General features: G+C 42.7%; 1 protein-coding gene across 5 annotated transcripts in view; it reads right to left on the bottom strand.

The window, feature by feature from the left end:
* Snx24 (sorting nexin 24) overlaps nt 1–21,613 on the bottom strand; it is a 151,827-nt gene that overhangs the window by 63,619 nt on the left and 66,595 nt on the right. For 2 of the 5 annotated variants that reach the window (XR_008219185.1, XM_052742188.1), the window contains exon 1: nt 17,753–17,855. The exons of the other annotated variants lie outside the window; for them this stretch is intronic. Coding sequence is in view for 1 of the 2 variants with exons in the window: in XM_052742188.1 (XP_052598148.1) it covers nt 17,753–17,854 (102 nt within the window). In the remaining variant the exon portion in view is untranslated. Of the gene's footprint in view, nt 1–17,752; nt 17,856–21,613 lie in introns of those variants that run through there. 5 annotated transcript variants of the gene reach the window in all.

The following is a 21,613-nucleotide window of genomic DNA, read 5'->3' as shown; positions in this document are numbered from 1 at the left end:
TCTGGGCAAACATCTTAGAAAGGAAGCAGTTTACCAGGATGGAGTCAATTCAGTACATTTTCTTATTATCTCTGCTACAGAGTAAACCCTTCGCTCACTTTGCTGTCCTGGAAAAGTTCTGGTGTAGAAACCACTCCAGGGTGGCAGTGACATCTCAGGACTCATGAAACTGCCTGGAGGGCACCAGTACAGTGCCTGACATTCAGCTGTTAACTTAGGTGACAGATTCACAAAGGGTCTACAGTGGTCCTGGGGGTTGTTCTGGGCTCTAGGATTCAGTACTGGAAAGACACAGGCCTGGCCTCCAAGGAGCTGAGATCCTGAGCAATGAGTGAAGTGGAAGACGCATCTGTGCACAAGCGACATGGTGACCAGCCAGACGTACTCGGGGTCCACAGAGCAGCAAGTCAGACACGGAGCTTGACAAGGGTGTTAGTGTGCAGGGAAGTCTCCCTGAGGGCAGAGGTGGGGAAAACGGTATCTGTGAGTTAATATTTTTAAGAACTGTCAAAATATGGCAGCCCACAGCAAGATAAAATTCTGTTTCGGACCCAACTGAAAAGCAGCAGGAAACACAACTTACAAGGAGAAGAGAAAATAATGATAGACACTGATTCAGAAAAGATACACGACTAGTGGACAAAAGCATTCACTGGCGTTATTGTTATGAAGGGATTTCTTACTTTCCAGATCCAGGATGAAAGGCTAACTGTTGAATGCAGATGGGGAAGCCATAACAGAAAACCCAAACTACGGGTGTTGTAGAATATTATTTTAACTACGCAAAGGTGTGCTACATTTGCTTATGCTGCAGAATGTTACTTTAACTGTGTAAAGGTGTGCTTCATGTGTTTGTACTGCATTTGTTTAAAGATGCAAGGATGTGTGTTTAATTATGTAAAGATGTGTTGCATCTGTTTCACCTTGCCTTCCTAAGGCACCTGACTGGTCTAATAAAGAGCCCAACAGCTAATAGCTAGGTACATAGGCAGAGAAAGGAAAGGCAGGGCTGCCAGGCAGAGAGAATAAATAGGTGGAGAAATCCAAGCTCAAGAAAAAGAGGAGGAGAGAATGGGAACAGAATAAGGGAGATGCCTGGGGCAAGAAGCCAGGCAGATGCCAGACAGACAGACAGAGAAGCAGTGAAAGTAAGATCTACAGAAGAAAGATAATAAGCCCTGAGGCAAAAGGTAGATAAAGAGAAACAGATTAGTTTATGTTAAAAGAGCTAGTCAGAAATGTGCCTAAGCTAGGCTGAGCATTCAAAACGAATAATAAGTCTCTGTGTCATGATTTGGGAGCTGGGTTGGTGGCCCAAAAAAGAAAGCCTGATATATACAGGTATGGGGCTGTTTGATCAAATCATTAACAAATGTAATGAAAAATACACTGGATATAATGAATGACAGACTAGTCATTGAAAAAGAAAAGGTTAGCCAGACAGTGGTGGCACAGGACTCGGGAGACAGAGGCAGACAGAGCTCTGAGTTTGAAGCCAGCCTTGTCCACAGAGTGAGTTCTACACAGAGAAACCCTGTGTAGAACCTGTTTTGTTTGAAAAAAAAAAAACCCAAAAAACAAAAACAACCCAAAAATAAAGAGAGAAGAAAAAAGAGGAAGACAAGGAAGAAGGAGGAGGCTAGTGAGCTTAGTGTTGAGAATCTAGCAATAGAAACTATCCACCATGAAACAGACATGAGAGGGGGGAAAAAAAAAACCTAAAAAAAAAACCCTAAAAAACAAAAACAAAAAAACAGTATCAGGGAACTATGTGTGTGATAACTAAATAGAAAATGTACCTATAAACTGAAGTCCCTAGAGATTTGGAAAGTTAGAGAGTAAGGCAAATATATTATATTCAAAGAAATCATGGCTGTTCCCTACTCCAATTTAATGGAACATATAAACACACAAATCCAATCCCAGCACTAGGGAGGCAAAGGCAGATCTCTGTGAGTTCAAGGCCAGCCTGGTCTACAGAATGAGTTCTAGGACAGCCAGGGCTGTTACATAGAGAAACCCTGTCTCGAAAAACCAAAAAAAGAAAAAAAAAGTATTAGACTCACATAGGAGACTTGTCTAAATCTTTACCAATCCTAGGAGGCACCTTAACCACCCTCTAAAATCTATATACATACTAACTCAACATGCACACAGAAATTGCTCAAGGCATTAAAAAAATTACAACAATGTATATAATGCATCTCAAATATTTTTATTTATTGGTATATTTTGACATCAGTCATTTTTCTGGTGGCTACAAAGTACTCCTGTTTTCATGTAATTATGCTATATTCCTGTACATGATAGAGCTGCACCAACATTATTTAACTGGGGTTTTAAGTTGAACATTGGATTATTTGTTGTCTTGTTATATATTTATTCATAGAGAGTGTCCTTGTACCCAGGCATGCCTGTACAAACATAAATGAACCCATATGAGAAACTACCAAAACTTAACCAGACTTCCCCTCAAGTTTCCTAAGGGAACCAGGACAAGGAACATCTTGTCCGTCCCAATCAATGCTGGCCAATAGTCACTTTGCCTATCTAATGAGTAAAACGAGAATTACTTTGGTATATTTTGATAAAGCATATTTTCTTATGTAAACCATACAGAGTAGTATATGGTTTCTATTTTAACTGTCTCACATAAAGCTGCACAAAAGCCCAACCTACTAGCTCAACTCTCTACTTCATCTTTCCTCAGAGATTTCTAGAAATTCTGCTACGGAGGACAAGGAAAGCTGCATGAAATTCAATAAAAATACTAAATTTTCTACTAAGAATACAAATTATTTTACTCATTGATCAAATTTTAGCTACAGTTCTAGAAACATTAGTGACTCAATGGTCTCCAAATTGAAAAATAAATGTATTTCCTTCAAGGGAAATTTCCGTTCCTAAGTGTAGCCTTCATAACATGGCAGAGCCGTGTGTGTGTGTGTGTGTGTGTGTGTGTGTGTGTGTGTGTGTGTGTGTGTGTGAGAGAGAGAGAGAGAGAGAGAGAGAGAGAGAGAGAGAGACCATCTTTGAAATTATACTGAAAGTCAATGATAAAATATTTCAAAATGGGCTGGAGAGATGGCTCAGCAGTTAAGAGCACTAGCTGTTCTTCCAGAGGTTCTGAGTTCAATTTCCAGCAACCACATGGTGGCTCACAACCATCTATAGTAGGATCAGATGCCCTCTTCTGGCATGCAGGTATCTATGCAGAGCACTCATACATTAAAAAAACAAAAATAAATGAAAATTTAAAAATATTTTAAAATGTTAGTCGGGGCTGGGGAGATGGCTCAGAGGTTAGGAGCACTGACTGCTCTTCCAGAGGTCCTGAGTTCAATTCCCTGCAACCACACGGTGGCTCACAACCATCTGTAACGAGATCTGGTGCCCTCTTCTGGCCTGCAGTCATACATGCTGTATACATAATAAATAAATAAATCTTAAAAAAAAAAAAGAAAAGAAAAAAATGTTAGTCTACACTTAAAATTTTAAAGATGTGTGTGTGTGTGCGTGCGTGCGTGCGTGCGTGCCTGCGTGCATGCCTGCCTTCCTGCCTGTCTGAATATAGTTGTGTACAATATACATGCAGTGCCTGGGTACTCCAGAAGAGGGCATCAGATCCACTGGAAGTGGAGTTACAGGTGGTTCTGAATAGTCGGATGTAGGAATTGGGAAACAAACCCAGGCCTTCAGCAAGAATAACAAGTGCTCTAAATCACTGAGCCATCTCTCCAGCCCTACACCCAAGTTTTGCAAAGTATGTCTGGCCCTCTTCTCTTGTTATTGTAATAAGATATCCTGGGAAAAGCAATTTAAAGAAGAAAGGATTTATTTAGCTCAGAATTCTATTCTCCAGTCCTTCAGGTCAGGGAAGTCACTGCATGCAACAAGAGCTTGAGAGAATTAGTCACACTATATCACAATCAAGAACAGAGAGGAGCTGGGGGTGGGGGCGTGTGTGTGGGGGTGGCTCACGCCTTTAATCCCAGCACTCGGGAGGCAGAGGCAGGCGGATCTCTGTGAGTTTGAGGCCAGCCTGGGCTACAGAGAGTTCCAGGACAGGCTCCAAAGCTACACAGAGAAACCCTGTCTCGGGGGGGGGGGGGGGGGGGAACAGAGAGGAAAGCTGGGCATGGTGGCGTACACCTAATCCTAACACTCGTGAGTTCAAGACCAGTTTGATCTACATAGACAGCTCCAAGACAACATAGCAAGACACTGTCTAAAAAAACAAAAACAAAAACAAAAAGAACCTCCAAACAGCAACAAAACAGAGAGGATGAATACACACTAGTGCTCAGTTCACTTTCCCAATTCTTATACATTCTATTATCTGCTGCCTAGGGAATGTTGCTACCCACAGTGGGCATGTCTTCCCACCTCATTTAACACAATCAAGAGAAATTCCCCACAGACATACCCAAAACATATCACCTCCAACCAAAGGAAAAAAATGCGTATACCAGACTAAAAACATCTAATAAACAATTCAAGCCTCTGCCAAGAAGAGATTTGGGTTCTGTCTATGGTACGAGCTGTCCCTCTGACAGAGAGAACAAGAATTAAGAGTCAGGAAGCTTATGAAACTTAAGAGGCTCACATTCTTACAACTAAGCTCACAAACTCCTTGGTTCAACAAGCCAGATTTAGGTGGAATTGATTCTTTGATCTGCTGTAGTATCCTATCTGGATGGAGGGGTAGATCCTTACTCATATTCCCTAGGAAATCACACAACATATAGACATATATTTTTAAGTGAAATGTTCCTTTAGTAGTCTTAAGGAACTACTTAAGGTCAGAATTGTCTTACACGGGAGCTCTGAGACACATGTGATTAACAAGAATCTGCTAAGAATATGACTTTTATTTATATAGTTATGCAGACACATATATTCAATACTTGTTTATTCAGAACAAAATTTACCAAAAATTAACTCAAGTCTTGTAGTCAATATAATCACCTCCAGGCTCCCCCACCCTGAGTACTGGGAACTGTACCCTGGGCCCTGCACATGCAATGCAATCACCCCATCACTGAGCTGCAACTCAGCCCATGATTTCATTCTTGAGTAGCCACAAAATAAGAAAGGAGAATGCCATTTCACCACGAAATGTTCACTCTCTGAAAGATCACACATTGTGTGCCTGTTATGAACTGCGATCTTAATAGGGTATAAAGGCACAATACATACAATTTTAGGAGAGGCTCTAGGTAGAAAGAATTATTATAGTTGATGACTGAATTTAAAGCTAAAAAGTGGATTTTTCCCCCCCTATATTTAATTTTAAATCACATTTTTTCTATTCTAAAAGGTTGGAGCCTCCAGATTGCCCCTGTATGATCCTGGAAGGCCCCTTCCCCCTTCCCCCACCCCAACTCCCTCTCAGAGAGTCTCTGAACACAGAAAAACACCAAAAAGCCCAGTTCTGCATTCTTAGAGACTATTGCAGCTTCCTCCCCTGATGCGATAGCCTCAGAAGTTGCCACCTAAGCACTCAGCTTTTGACCATAGTTGGGCATGAACCTAACTTGTGGTGGACACATCATCACCCCTCACCTACAATCAATAAAACTTTGCTGGCCTGGCCTGGGTGCGCAACTTCTCTAGGACTGGAGAACCCGCCCTGGAGTTTCTTCGCTCAATATATGTTACACTTTTCAATTTGGCTGGATCTGGCTTACTGTGTCAGTAGAGAAACTTATTGGGGGTGGGGGTGTTGGCAGAAAACCTATTATAAAATACTAAGTGGATAAGATAATAGACGTTATTGATTAATTGTACTGTTTTGGATGGTAAAAAAGAATTTTTTCTTAATTTTTTTTAAACTTTTGAATTTTAATTAAAATACAGATAAAATTAACCATGCTCTTAAAAAAAATCCCTAAAGGATTGCCACAATCCAATGTTTATATTTGTGTATATTTAATGCCCAATTGTATTTATGTATATGGGACGCTGGTAGACCTATCAATGTAATTCTTTCAGGAGAAAATTCCTGACAGTAAATAGGACAAAACACAAACAATGATTAGAAAGGTTATGGTGAGAGACAAAAGAAGTCCAACTTTCTTGTGCTGAGACCATGGAAAGAATCTGTGCAGTGGTCTGAATGAGAATGGCCCCCCTAGGCTCATGTGTTTGAATACTTGGTCCCCAGGTGGTGGCTGTTTGGGAAGGATTAGGAGGTGTGGCCTTGGTGAAGGAGATGTGCCGCTGGGAGTGGGCTCTGAAGTTTCAAAAGACTCCTGCGGTTTCAAGTGTGCTGGCCTCATGGTTATGGATCAAGATGTGAGATCTCCGCTGTTCCTACTCCCATGCCTTTGTTCCTCCAACATGGACTCTAATCATCTGAAGCTGTAACCCCAGTAAAACACCTTTTGATGTTGCTGTGGTCATGGTCTTTTGTCTACTTAATAGAAAATAAACTAAGGTGGTTTGCCAGACCCACGTAAAAGATAAGCCAAGGACAGCCACATCTATCCACCTGACTTTTTTTTTTAATTATAAGAACAACAAAGTATTGCTAATATACACCATAGCTTTAGCTGTCAACTGGACACACCTGGGAAGAGGGACCCTCAACTGAATGACTGCCTCCATCAGATGGCCTTTGAGCATGTCTGTGAGGGCATTTTCTTAATTGCTGAATAATACACTTTGGGTGATGCCATCCCTAGGCAGGTGGGCCTGGGCTGAATGTCAGCCTAGAAGCAAGCCAGTAAGTAGCTTTTCTCCATGGTCTCTGCCTCGAGTTCCTACCCTGGTTTCCTTCCCTTAGTGATGAACTATAACTTGTAAGCCACATAAACCCTCTCCTCTTCAAACTGCTTTATCTTGACAGAAGAGGAGCATGCCAGGGCAGTACACATTTGGGGAAAATGCAGGCATGAAGATCATGCCTAAACTTCTTCACCACACCAAGTGCCAGAGTCCACAGAAGATGCTATTGTCAAGTGCCATCAGTGCTAATATTGGGTGATCTTTAGCCAATCCCATTCCCGGCCAAATCTGCCAAGTGTGAAGTGAGGTGCTATTTTCAGGCATGCAGGGGTACACAAGTTATCACATATACTTTCAAGAATCTTCTAAAGATGGGATTTTAAAAACAACAAAGAAAAGGGAGGAGTGGGCAAAGTCAGGACACCTGATCTAAAATAAAATGGGAGAAAAATCCTAAAAGAAAAATTTTGAAGCCTAAAAAGTACACATATTCAAATAAGAAGGCAAAAGACTTTAGCCCTCAACCAAGAAAATGGGGATGATTAATGCTAATTCAAACATTAGATCCTAGTGATAATGCTAGAGAATTTGCCATTCTCTGTCAATGAAGATGGGAGTGGACTTCAAATTTACGCCAGGTGTGATAGCTCATGTTTATAATAGTCCAAGCATACAGGAGGCTGAGCCAGAAGTGAGGACAGCCTGGTCTACATTATGAGTTTCAAATTAGCATGGGCTACAGAGTGAAACTGTCTCAAGCCCCTGCAGAGACAACCAAACCCAGCTAGTGGGAACTCACAAACTTTAGACCAACAGCTGTGGAGTCTTCATGGGACTGGACTAGGCCCTCTGCATAGCGAGACAGTTGTGCAGCTTGATCTGCTTAAGGGGCCCCCTGGCAGTAGGATCAGGATCTGTCCCTGGTGCATGAGCTGGCTTTCTGGAGCCCAGTGACTATGGTAGGACATCTTCCACAGCACTGATGCAGGGAGAGGGGCTTGGACCTGCCTCAACTGCATGTACCAGGCTCTGCTGACTCCCCATGGGATGCCTTACCTTTTCAGAGGAGGGAATCAGGGGTGGGTTGGGAGGTGGAAGGCTGGGGGCAGGGTGGGAGGAGAGAAGAGAGGGGGGCTCTGTCAATGGTATGTAAAATGAACAAAAAATTTCTTAATAGAAAAAAAAGCTGCCAGATGCAGGAAAACAAAGAGTTTTCCAAGCACTAAGTACATTTATATATATATGCTAATTTTCTTTGAAATTTGATGAATTATAATTTTCTTTAAATCTCTTGATTTAAAGAAAATTTTTTTACTTTGAGCAAAATGGCTCAAAGGGTAAAGGAGCCTGATGCACACACCGGTGACCTGTTTGATCCCCAGAACCCACATAAAAGCCGAAGGAGTAGATGAACTCCACAGAGCAGTCCTCCACACAACACACATGGCCAAAGACATGCGTGAGTGCAGGAATGCACACACAGACACACTAATAAGTCAAAACTTTATATTAAAAATGCTTTATGAAATTACGCTCATCTTCATGGCGAAAGCCGGGAGTAGAAGGGAAGGAAACACACAGACAGCAGGAGCTAAGTTCACTCTGCACAGTGCCTGAGAGTCAGCGGAGACTTGAACACTGAGATAGCAAGACATGAAGAGGGACATGAGTTATGGAGAGTTGTGACGCTTCAGTTCCCGGTTCTCTGGGTCCCTGGGCACATCTTATTTTTCCTCTGCACATATTTTGCTTTCAGACATCATAATAATGGTAATGGTGCTAGTAAGGTCAAACGTCTGAAGTGCTTCCATAGAGACAGAAGGAAAGATTTTTCTTGAGTTTATTGATATTTGTGGGACTGCCAGATTATATATATTTTCACAACTTCAGGTTTTCAATCTTAAACCCTAGTGGTGATTTTAGCGGCTGCCTTTTGACTGATTATTTGATTATGAAAGTCTTCGTTTTTCTTCTTCTTTTAGATCACATCACCAGTATGACACAAAACCAATCAATCAATTCAGTGAGGGAAAAAACGCATCCAAACCCGTCAGGTCACACGCATTATTGCCTACATAGTTTTTCATTAGCTTCAATATCATGTGACTTGGACTTAGATACTCAATACAATATGAATGCTGTTCAGGCTTTGCTCACTTGAGCTGTGCTAATAAATCACATTTGTTAAACAATGAGCCATTCCAGAAGAGAGTTGCTCTATGAGCCTTTCCATTCTCCTTGAGGATCTACTTGGAAAGAATGAAAATAAATTTTATCTCCCCTACTCACCATCTGGGCAAACCTCTAAATAACAATGACGCAGTCTCTTCACTAATGACGTAAGAATGACAAAGCAGTACTCTTGACAGAGCGTGCTACAGAATACAAGCCTTGGTCGTTGCAAGACGCTCTGCAAGAGCAGGAGAAAATTATTGCTAATTATGAAGAGGCAGACCAAATCCCCTGAAAGGAAGCAGAAAACAGTTTCCATGGGCTTCTAAAGACAACCTGTCTCAGACACTGCTTATGTGGCTGAAATAGCTTGTCACACAGAGAAACAAGAATCCATCTTTCTTCTCACAAATTACTTAGCTACAGATTGTATCCCCTAAGACTCATGGCTTGGTGGGGGGGGGGGGGGCCGCGAACAAATCTTTCAGTTGCTTCCAAAACCTTCCAGAACCTGCAGCTTACCCACTGAATCTTGTTACCACAGCGACCTCCTTCCTCAATCCTCCCCGCCCTGCTGGACACTGCCTGTGTAGAGCTGGCTTATTCTTCAGGCTTCCACTCCCTAGGCCAAGACTGACTTGTTACCTGTCCTGACAGCATACAAGTTCAATTCCGCCTCCCTTGCAGAGCTTGCAGGAGCCCTGGGCTTTGCTGTTTTCCATGTTTCCCCCAAAACAAGAGCATCTAAATGGCGGTTATACCATGTGAAGCGCAGTCACAATCTCTAATTCTCAGCATTACCAAATCTACTCTCACGGACTGGTAGGACAGATTATATGTGCCAAATAAAATATAATGTTTTAGGATTTTTGTTCAGGGAAAATTTTCAAGAGGAACCTATAGTGGTGTGTTGAGAAAGTCTCTGTAGTACCAACTGAAAGAGTTGGCAATGCCATCTGTAATACCATCTGTAGTACCAACTCAGAGAGTCAGAAAAATATTTACCCATACCATTATGTCAACCATAGTATAAATAAAAAGACAACAATAGCAACAACAACAAAAATGTCACAAGGCTGCTTGGGGGGATAGGGTTACTAATGATTATAATTTTCTCTAAAATGTACATTTGTACCAGAGCACCTATTATTCTTATTATCAGGAAATAGGTAATAAGATCCCTGCCTTTTCAACTTAAACCAATGTAAAAGTAATAAATGACAATTACTCATTCAAGAAAAAAATTTGAGACAGGTTCTAACTATGCAGCCCAACCTGGCCTCAAAAGCATAATCCTCCTGCTTTAGCCTTCTAAGTTCTGAGATATTCGTGTAACACCATATCAGGCTTCGAGTATTGCTTTTGAATATACCTACACATTGCTTATTTATTCATTCACTTTTATCGTATTTATTCATGTATTCATTTCCACAGATAATGACTGAGCTATGCCCAGGCATCTTACCCTGTCACAACTGAAGCCGAGGCTAACACACGTTATGAATTGCTTCGGTTACTATTTTAGTATTTAATTTCTGGTGTAAGCACCATGAAAACTAAGACTATGGGGTGGCTAGAAAGGAAGTCCAACAGAACTACATGAAGACAAGGCCTCCTAGCTCAATCGTCAGCAGAGCTAACACTGGGGAAATGACTATATCACCAAAATCAATATACAGATCCAATGCAACCCATCAAAATCCATGGTACTCCTTACAGAACTACACAATCCTACAATTTATGTGGAAGCACAGAAGACCACAATAGCCAAAGCAACAATACCCGACCTCAAGCGATACTACAGATCCATGAGACACAAAAAGCACAGGACAGCCATAGATATAGATATGCAGACTGATGGAATAGAACGGAGGTCCTAGAAACCAACCCACACAGCTACAGGCATCTAATTTACCAAAGATGCCAAAATATACACTGGGAGAAAGACAAGTCACTTTGACAAACAGCTGCTGGTGAAACTGGATATCCACATCTAGAAGACTGGAATGAATACACATCTCTTACTCCAGGGAAAAAACAAGTCAAGGGCTGAAGAAATAGCTCAGTGGTTAAGAGCATGCGCTCGGGGTTAGGGATTTAGCTCAGTGGTAGAGAGCTTGCCTAGCAAGTGCAAGGCCCTGGATGTGATCCTCAGCTCTGGAGGAACCAAAAAAAAAAAAAAAAAAAAAAGTATCCATCTTCCAAAGGAACCTTGTTCAATTCCTAGCACCCACTTCTGGCAGCTGACCTCATTTTCAGATCTTGCATTACTCATCACTATCTGGATAAAATAAGGTTTGTCAACATTCTTTCCAAAAAAAAAAAAAAAAAAAAAACAACAAATCTAGGACTCAATAAAATACTACTATTAAAATACTAATGAGTAGATGGTATCCCCCAAATCCACTCTCCAGGTAGTTTAAAATAACCCTAATTTCCCACAGCACCAGTGTAAAGAGTTTTAATGCCAGCCTAGGACAGAAAACCAGTCTTGACCCAAATGCGCACAAAGGACAGGACTAACATTATCCCACAGTGGAGATCTATAGTTCAGGACAGTGGTTAAGCTGTAGCTCTTTTTTTTTTTTTTTTTTTTGGTTTTTCGAGACAGGGTTTCTCTGTGTAGCTTTGCACCTTTCCTGGATCTCACTCTGTAGACCAGGCTGGCCTTGAACTCACAGAGATCCACCTGCCTCTGCCTCCTGAGTGCTGGGATTAAAGGCGTGCACCACCACCGCCCGGCTTGTGAGACAGAATTTTTTTTTTTTTTTTGAGCTGAGGATCGAACCCAGGGCCTTGCGCTTGCTAAGCAAGTGCTCTACCACTGAGCTAAATCCCCAACCCTGTGAGACAGAATCTTAATGGTGTGTGTGTGTGTGTGTGTGTGTGTGTGTGTGTGTGTGTGTGTGAATCTTAACAGGTGGGCCCTATGTGAAGTTCTCTGGTCACTGAGGTTGTGTCTCTGAAGGAACATAGCTCAGTCCCTCCTCTTCTCTCTTTGCTTCCTAGGCATGAGAAGGTAAACATCTCTGCTACACTACTCGCTCTGTGCCATTATTTGCTGCCTTCCATTGCCCAAAGGCAATAGATCCACGTGACTATGCACTGTATCCTTCGAAACTAAGAGTCAAAAACGCCCTCCCACCTCATGGGCTGATTACTCCAGGGGGGTTGATACAGTACCAGGAAGCTAGCTACCACAGGAAGACAAACGGCAAAGAACAAGAAAACGCCTTGTTCCAGCCCAGCAATCTTACAGTAAAGAGTAAAATGAGTTACTTTTGCAAGAAAGAAAACCCAGTACATGAGGCATGCAGAGGCAGATTACGCAGTATAACATGTTTCTTACGCCAGTGTAAAGTTCAGGTGGTAAAAAGATGGTCAGAAGTGTACCGTGGGCTGGAGAGATGGCTCAGAGTTTGGGCACCAGCTCTCTTGCAGAGGATCTGGGTTAGGTTCCCAGCACCCACACGGTGGCTCACAGCTATCTGGAACTCCAGTTCTAGGGGGGATGATAACCCCCTCTCTACTTCATGAGCACTGCACATATGTGTGCATTTACATACATACTCCACGAGTACTGCACAGACATGTGCAAAACACCCATATACATCAAATTAAAAAAAAAAAAGATAACATGTACTGGTCAGGAGAATCTAAAATCTGTGTAAGCCACTTTGAAACAAGACCTCTTATTAAAAGGCAACTCCCAGACTTAATCTTACTCGGAAGGAAACTACCCGAAGCCGTGGAGAGAAGGGCGGTCTAGAGGCAGACACCACTGGCACCCACATGTGCCATCCTGCTGTGCCTCTGAACCCGTCTTGTCTCCTCGCAGTAACACATCTGACGTCGCAGGGCAGGTGGCAGAACAGACTGATAAGATAAGGTGCTTAAAGCACATGAACACAGACAGGCACACGCCTAACTCTCAATTCACTCTAGAATCCTTTGGGATAGGACATCTGCGTGGAGCCTAACGGGATTCACAGTTCTGATTTTTCTGAATATCCTAAAGTTGGATGATGTGCTCCGTCTATTTCTGAACATCAACAGCCTCACTAAAACCATCCCAATTCCAAAGATCAAAACTTTGAGGAAGGACAGAATGCAGGTAATGGATATGAGCTATGAAAGAGGAGATAAAGCTAATTAAGTTTTTAGTTTTTACTGTCATGATTTTTCATTTTCAGTGGTGGATACATGCACAAAGATACATTCCACAGTGAAAGCATAAAATCCACTGTGAGACTCCACAGCTTGAGAATAGCTATTCTAACGGTGCAGAAGTTTAAACTCTGATTAAGTTCAGTATCTGATGTTTTTTATTTGCAAATTTGGGGGGGGCTTTTCAAGGCCCCTCTTGCCCAGGTTTCTGGTGATGGGAAATCGGCTTCTGTGTTGTGAACAGGTGTTACAAAGCATGTATTGGTAGCTTTGAAGTGTCCTCTCACAGGAAGACAAGAAGCTCTTGAAGATCATAGAGTGATTAGCTTCCTTCAAACCGCTTAAGGGATCTTAACTGCCTTAGGAGAAAATGTTTATCAAGTCACTTCATTTATTAAGTGTTGCACTAGAATAACGGTGATTATATCCTTTTCTCCAAATATTTTTTGAGCATCTAGTGTGTGCTGGACCCCAGCCAAAGGGTCTGCAGTCAATCCTTACAGTGGCAAAGCCAGGTCCAGTGGTGTACATCTCTAACACTAACACCCACTCAGGAGGCTAAGGCAGAAGGACGGTGTGGCAGTTTAAACAAAAATGTCCCCCTTAGGCTCATATATTTGAACCGTTGGACCCCCATTGGTAGAACTGTTTAGGAACCATTAGGAGGTGTGGCCTTGTTGGAGGAGGTGTGTGTCACCTTTGATGTTTCAAAAGCCCAATATTTTCCTTTCTCTCCTGCTCCCTACCTCCTCCCCACCCCGTCAGCTGGGTGCATCTGGATCAGATGGAAGCTCTTAGCTACTGCTCCAGCACCATGCCTGCCTGCTTCCAAGCTCCCTAACACAATGGCCATGGACTAACCCTCTGAAACTAGAAAACTACAAAAGCAAGCAGTCAATTAAATGCTTTTGTAAATTGTCTTGGTCATGGTGTCTCTTCACGGCAATAGAATAGTAACTAAGACAGACAGAAATTTCACAGTGAGCCTGAGTCTCCTCCAAAATAATACAATTTTAAAGAAGGGCAGCGGCAGAATGCCATTTTCATAGAATTTTACGTGCTAGTACAGGAGACAGGAGCGGATATAGAAAAGGAAGTAATTCATCAATTGAATCTTAGGAAGATGCTACCTAGAGTGATGTATAGATATGGAACCAGGAAAAAGACTGGGAGTGCTGGGGACAAGTGGCAATTTCCAACAGAACAGTCAGAGTGAATAGCACTGAAGATACACGTGCAGAAAGAGGACACATCCCAGAATGCACAGAAACAACCCACTGGTTTGTGTTGGGTTTAAATGAACCCACTAAAAACAAACACACCTCGTACTGTCCCACAGCTTACACTAAATCTATTTAAAAAAAAATTCACAGCTAAACTTCTGTATCAAACCAATTATTACTTCCAGATCTGTATGGCCAGGACCAGTGGCGAAGGGTCTGGGAGAGGAGTCGGGTTTCTAATGAGCTGGGTCTCCACATGAATCACTGTCATTCTTCATGTAGAATCAGCATTTCTAAACCCGTGTGCAAGGTGCTGCTCCAGGAAGAGAGGAAAAGGCCACTCCACGCGCTTCTTGTATTGATTTCTCTCACCCCAAACAAAGAGATTCTCCTAGTTACATGATATATCATAATCACTTAATTTGTCTGACTGCTTTAAAAAAGAACAATGGATTCAGGAAAAGGTGTTGACTTGCAGAAATATAATCATTTTGAGGGCTTTTTGCTCTTCGCATGGGCTGCTTACTCTTAGTAACACGCCATATTGAGTCTCTAGAGAATGGAACATGCAAAGCTCTAATTCAGGCGTTCCCAGGAGGCCATGGGGAATCTAAAGCAGACAACTAAGGAGAAGTCAGACAATGCGTAAGTGCAGCAGGCTGGCCCTGCTCTGCAAGCCTTACCCCTTAGCTTAGTGTATTAGACACTCACAGTCCAATCTCCTATCCTACCTGCACATAGTGGATGTTTTTCTCTCTTTCTGCACAAACAGAGACGGGATAGTAGAGGAACTCCTGGCAAGCGTTTTTCCGTGAACCAGTGCATACAGGTTTAAAGGAAACTTTGGGACAAAGTCTTTTTCTAGACAAGAATGGTTCACAGAATATGGAACTGATGCCTCTAGCCATGATTTGCTCTCTACATGTCCAGAGAGAGTTCTGCTCCTCAGGATAGCTTTGCCAAGACTGGCTTTTCTAAGACTAAAATTACAGTATAATCCCAACAGGGACCAAAAAAAAAAAAAAAAAAAAAAAAAAAGGACAAACAACCAAAAAACATTTCCCAAGAAGTAAGCTGCCTGGCTCTCAGGGACAGTACATCCAATTTAAATATAGTTGATGGTTGGAAATAGAGGTTTTATCTGTTCTATTACATGGCTTTTCAGGAGACAAACCACAAGAGTACATTACTCATGAAAAATAAAACAGGGTGGCTGCAAGGATGGTTCAGCTGGTAAAGCACTTGCCTTTCAAGCATGAGGACATGAGTTCGACCCCTGGCACCCACATAAAAAGGATGGCAAGGCTTACAATCCCAGTGCTGGGAGGTGACGCCAGGAGGTTCCGGAGGCCCACTGACCAGCCAGCTTGGCGTAACTGGTGAGCTGCAGGCCGTTATGAGAGTCAGTCCTAAAGAAGGTACATGGTGGCCCTGGGCATGACACCTGAGGCCACCTTCTGGTTTCCACATGTACATGCGCTCATGTGTATGTGTACTTCCACACAAGTGTACAGGCACACACACACACAGACACACACACACATACACATATATACACACACACACTCTAATTGAACACAAAGCACAAAAGGGTGATTATTTCTATAATTTGTAGTCATATAATATACTAATATTATATATTGTTTATCGCACATAGTACCAAGCTAAAATTAAAATAGGACTTCTCATTTTTCATATTTGTAAGAAACTTGTGCTGGTTAGGCTTATGTCCACTTGACACAAACTAGAGCGGTCTGAAAGGAGAAAACCTCAGTGAAGAAGATGCCCCCATAAGATCCATCTGTGAGGCATTTTCTTAATTAGTGATGGATGGGAGAGGGTCCAGCCCATGGTGGGTGGTGTCATCCCTGGGCTGCTGGTCCTGGGTGCTATAAGAAAGCAGGCTGAGCAAGCCATGAGGAGCAAACCAGTAAGCAGCACCCCTCCAGGGCCTCTGCATCAGCTCCTCCCTCCAGGTTCCTGCCCTGTTTGAGTTCCTGTCCTGCTTCCTTCAATGATGAACAGTGATGTGGACGTGTAAGATAAATAAACCCTTTCCTCCTCAGCTTGCTTTACAGCCATGGTGTTTCATTGCAGCAAGAGAAACCCTAACTAAGAAGACAAAATTATTTATTTATTTATTTGTTTTTTGAGACAGGGTTTCTTTATGTAACGGCCCTGGCTGTCCTGGAACTCGCTCTGTAGACCAGGCTGGCCTCGAACTCACAGAGATCCGCCTGCCTCTGCCTTTTGAGTGCTGGGATTAAAGGTGTGGACCACCACCACTCAGCTGACAAAACTATTTTTAAAAAGCACATTTCAGTGACAAAAATCATAAACATTTCAATGTTTTAAGGATTAGTAACAGCATATTCATGTTTTATAAGATTTATTAACTTGAAATGATACCGTTAATTATGCTAAAATTAAAAAGAAAAAAAAAGCTGGGCAATCTAGTACCTGCCTGTAATCCCAGCCATCAGGAGATTAAGACACTGCAGGTTCAAAGGTGGCTGGACTTCATTGCAAAATCCTCCCAACCATAACAAAACGGAAGCAGCAGCTACTAGAAGAGCGACTCTTAATTTAGTAAGAGCGTGTGCTGATGGCACCTGTACACAGGCTCATTCATGCATCCTTTGTAAGAAAGAACTGGGGGTGGGGAGCGGGAGGGCAAATGTTTTTAAAGAATCATGTGAGGTGGTTTTTCCCCTTCTCTGTTTTTCCTTTCTTCTCCTCCTTTTCAAGTTTTGTCTTCTTTTTTTCTACACACAGAATACATAACACACACATACCTTTTGACTGGAAATGACTATTAAAAAAAAAAACCCAGCTACAAATCATCAATCCTAAACACTACCTCCCTCTTTAAACACTTATTAGGGAAAAATCACTTCTTAGCTCTATGCTGTCTGTCATCTATAACATGAGAGGGGTGACTTCTTTACACCTTAATAGTTTACTTAAGTATTGCTCTGCCAGATATATTTGTTCCAAATCTGCTCTAAAGTAGAGACTGTGCACGTATTCTGTAGCCGTTTGCACAGTGTATAGACAATCCAATGCCAATTCCCCCATAACTAGGTGTCTTAGTTAGGGTTTCTATTGCCGTGAAGAGACACCATGACCAAGAAAACTATCATAAAGGAAAACATTTAATAGAGCCTGGCTTGGTTTCAGGGGTTTAGCCCATTATTACCAGGGTGGGCAGCCTGGCGGCGTGCAGGCAGACATGGTGCTGGAGAAGGAGCTGAGAGTTCTACATCTTGATCCGCAGGCCGCACAAGACGGTGTGCCACACTGGGTGTAGCTTCAGCATATGAGACCTCAAAGCTCACCGCCACAGTGACACGCTTCCTCCAACAAGGCCACCTCCTAAGAGTGCCACTCTCTATGGGCCAAGCATTCAAACACACGGTCTATGGGGGCCATTCCTGTTCAAACCATCAAAGCTTACTTACCCCACAGTTTGTCCCTGCCTTCAGTAGTGGCTCCTTCCAGCTAGCTGTCTTGCTCTGTATCTCTCTTGTCAAGGAGCAGATGTACTCCTCCAGGAAGGCCATCTCTAGCCTCCGCTCTCCCTGCCCTGCCCAACTTCCCCAACCCGTGTAACTTCTGCTGTGAAATCAGTTCAGTCTATCAAACTAATGACGTGCGTTTATCTCAGCTTGACAGTGGTTCTCGGCAAGACTCAACCACAGACACACTTTCTGTTCCCTTCCTGTTTCACTGGCTTCTTTTTCTGACTTCTCTCTTCTCGGCCTAAAAGGAAACGCTATAAAGCTGGCTCAAAACGACATGCCACTTGGCTTCTCCAGTTTCCGGACATTTTAAAACCTCTTACCTTGAGGGATACATAAAATATGCCAGTGGCAAACGTTGTAAGAAAATGCGGGCCTTCTGAGGAATGGATGGACCAGGCTAACAGGTCACCATTAAAAAGATTCAGCTCCTTTTGAAGGCATTTATTTTTTTTTCTGAAGTTCCTATAACCTTGCACATGGTTATAAGAGCTCCCTGGACCCCACACAAGTGACCTCAAGTGCCAGGGTCTGAGCTGGGGGAAATCCAGTGTGTGGAAGGTCACCTGACCTTGTCTCTTGCCCTTTGACCCTCTGACGGGTAAAGAAGATGTGACAGTGTTTTTGTTTTTTTTTATTCAGTTAAGGTTATGACATCACTTTCCTAATACCTAAACAACCTCAAAAAGTTAACACATTGTTATATCTCTCTAATACGCTTCCTGAAATACAGGGAAATTAAATGGCTAATTTATCTGTCCACAAAAAAACAGTATAACCAACACCACAGAAACAAACCTAACGTCTCCCTAGCCGTTCTTCTGCTCGGGTTTCTTCCTGGTTGTAAGGTACGACCCCCAAATGAGCTGTGCACCTTTCTTTTTTTTTTTAATTCAAAGATATTTCCACTTCATTAACACAATTCCTCATTTTCTACTTCTTTGTTAGTACCAAGGAGAAATTCCAGGCTTTAAGATTCAAATGACTTCTCCCAAAATCAGAGCTGGACTCTCTCCACTCAATGTGCCGATTTACATGAAATCTCTGAGAGTTTCTCTGCCTCCACAGAACGTGGGTGCCACTGCCCATCAGACCCACGTTTGCCTCTCTGCACAAACAGTCCAAAACAGTTTTCCTGATCTGTTTCAACCTGAAGTCTTGTCAATATATGGATTGTCTTGCTTTCTAATTCAGTGAAAAATCTAGTTTTCCATTAGTCTCTGCCTTTCTAATTTTCGATACAGCCTTACTAAATGTAATTATTAAAGGCAGATTCAAGAAAGCAATTACTGAGCTACTGGTTTGTATCTCTGAAGTCTTAATAAGTGGCAAAAAGTTGTAATTGCCCTGAGTATAAAATAAATTTTTCTATAGATCAGACATATACACCCTTGAGTTTGTACATGGAGAAACGTACTGGGAACAGCACAGAGCCTTAACCATATTTCAGTTCTATTCACAGGCGGTGCTGGGTGGTGCACAGTAGGAAACTACATTCCAGAAAGACCACACTGCTCTTTCTTCAGGACTCTGTGGCTTTGGTAAACACCTAGTTTCTCCAAAGCACCTTTTCCCTCCCATCTGAACATATGTCAGGAAATTAAATTAGACATTTAGTATGCACTCATCCAGCTCTCAAACTCTACGAACTCTTTACTAAATTCCTAATAAACACAGTGCCAGGCTCTGCATTAGACATAGGCTGAGTAATTCTAATCTATAGCTTTAAGAGACTTACAACTGAGTAAAAAAGGAAGCATAATTAACTATCAAGCAATATACTCTCCTAATAACATAAATCAAGACATATTTTTCAAAGCCTAAAGAATAATTCTTAATCCTGTAAGGAGGGATATTAGTTACTTTTCTGTTACTGTGATGAGATATCATGACCCAAGGTAACTTACAGAAAGAGAGGTAGGCCAGCAGGCAGACATGGGAGCTAAAACAGGAAGCTGAGAGAGCACACCTCAGAAGAGGAAGCTGCAAGTAGAAAGAGGCGACAGACGCTGCTAAAAGCCTGCCTCTAGTGACATCCCTTCGCAAGGCCACACCTCCTAAGCCTCCCCAAACAGTGCCACCAACCAGGAACCAAGTGTCCAAATGCCTGAGCCATGAGGGACATTTCCCATTCAAACCACCAATAGGGAGACAAGGTCTTTGAGACCAGCTCACTCACAGACTGAACTGTGTCACCCTCCCCCAGCCACAGGTGGAACCTCTCTCAATGTGGCTATATTAAGAGAGAGATCCTCTAAGGAGGTAGCTAATTATGGTTGAGTAAGGCAAAAAGGGCAGAGCCCTAATTCAGTACGACAGCTGACCTCATAGGAGAAAGAAGTAGTGTGTTGGCTTCTATACCAAGGAGGCTGAGGCAAGAGTATTATGAGTTTGAAAAGCCATTCACAATAATCACAAGTCTGAGGCTAGACTGAACTACACAGCAAGGCTGTCTCAAAGGAAGAGGCAGAAGAGGCATCAGATACCAAAGATGTAGCTTTTCCAGAGTACTAGGACCTTTCTGACCCTTAAAAGGATAATCTTCACTGCTCTCAACAATGCCTCTTGATTTATCAGCAACATTCCAAATAGAACCTACTGGCAGGCAAGATGGTTCAGGAGGTAACAGCACTTGCCGTAAATCCTGACGACCTGAGTTCAATCCCCAGGACCCATGTAAAGGGGGAGGAGAGAACTGACTCTACAAAGTTGTCCTCTGACCTTGATACACGTGCCTTAGCCCATGCATTCCCACACATGCAAATAAGCAAACACACACACACACACACACACACACACACACACACACACACACACACACACAAACAACAAATAATAAATAAATGCAATAACAATTTAAAGTAGCACCAGTCCTGTCTTTAGGATCATTTACTGAATACATGAATGTGGCTTTGTGATTTCTAGATTGCTGCTAATTAAATCTGAGAAGAATCCTCACCCCAACATCTAAAAACCTATGAAGAGCAAGCACATCACTACCACCAGGGCTGGGAGACATAGCCAAAAATCTGAAGCCATACCCAAGTGCGTTTCCTTCAAATCTTCTTTCTTAAATGTCCCAGAACCAAATATGAAGGCAGAAGGAGAAAGAGGAACAGACTAAGCAAGCAAACAGCACACTTACTCCTTTAATTCTTCGAAGAAGTTAAAAGCCTACATAGTGGGTTCCCAACCCATCACCCTATGAAGCTTTACTGTGCGCGGTGGCTGAAGCCATTTTCTAAGGAGGTCATTGCTGAACGAGGCAGAAGCCTGGCTGGGCCAGGATTCTTCTGCTCCCTGTGGCAATCAGGGGCAGGAGAGTCGATTATACTTCAGTAGAAGCCTTCTCTTCCATAGGAAATGAGGCTAGCAACTGAAGTTGCATGGATCCCAATAACAGAGCTAAGGCTGCCTGACAAATCTTCTGTACAGTATGGGACTGGGGCGGGGGGGAGTATGACAGAACATTCCATGCAAACAGATAAGCCTACACCCCAAATCACTCCCCAGATGAGGCGGTCCTGTCAGCTTCCAGACACACCACACGCAGTCTATGGATGGGTGAAGAGCCTGCTTCTTTACAGTGAGTCAGTAAGGGCAGAGGCATCAGTGAGGCCAGCAATAATGTACAGAGAATTTGAGGTATAGGGCTGTGATGTAGCCCAGCAGGAGGACCCAGCACTTACAACGCCCTAGGTTCAATTCCCAGCACCACACAGGGCCAATGGGGGCCCATGCACCTGTAGCCTCTCTATACACCATTGAAAGTGCCTAGAAAGTATGTGTGGGAACAGAGGA

Source organism: Peromyscus californicus, unplaced genomic scaffold (genome assembly GCF_007827085.1).
Source record: "Peromyscus californicus insignis strain IS unplaced genomic scaffold, ASM782708v3 Scaffold_17__1_contigs__length_78620276, whole genome shotgun sequence".
NCBI classification, from domain to species: Eukaryota; Metazoa; Chordata; class Mammalia; order Rodentia; family Cricetidae; genus Peromyscus; species Peromyscus californicus.
The sequence above is the reverse complement of the archived record's forward strand: the minus strand, read 5'-3'. Positions and strand labels throughout refer to the sequence as shown.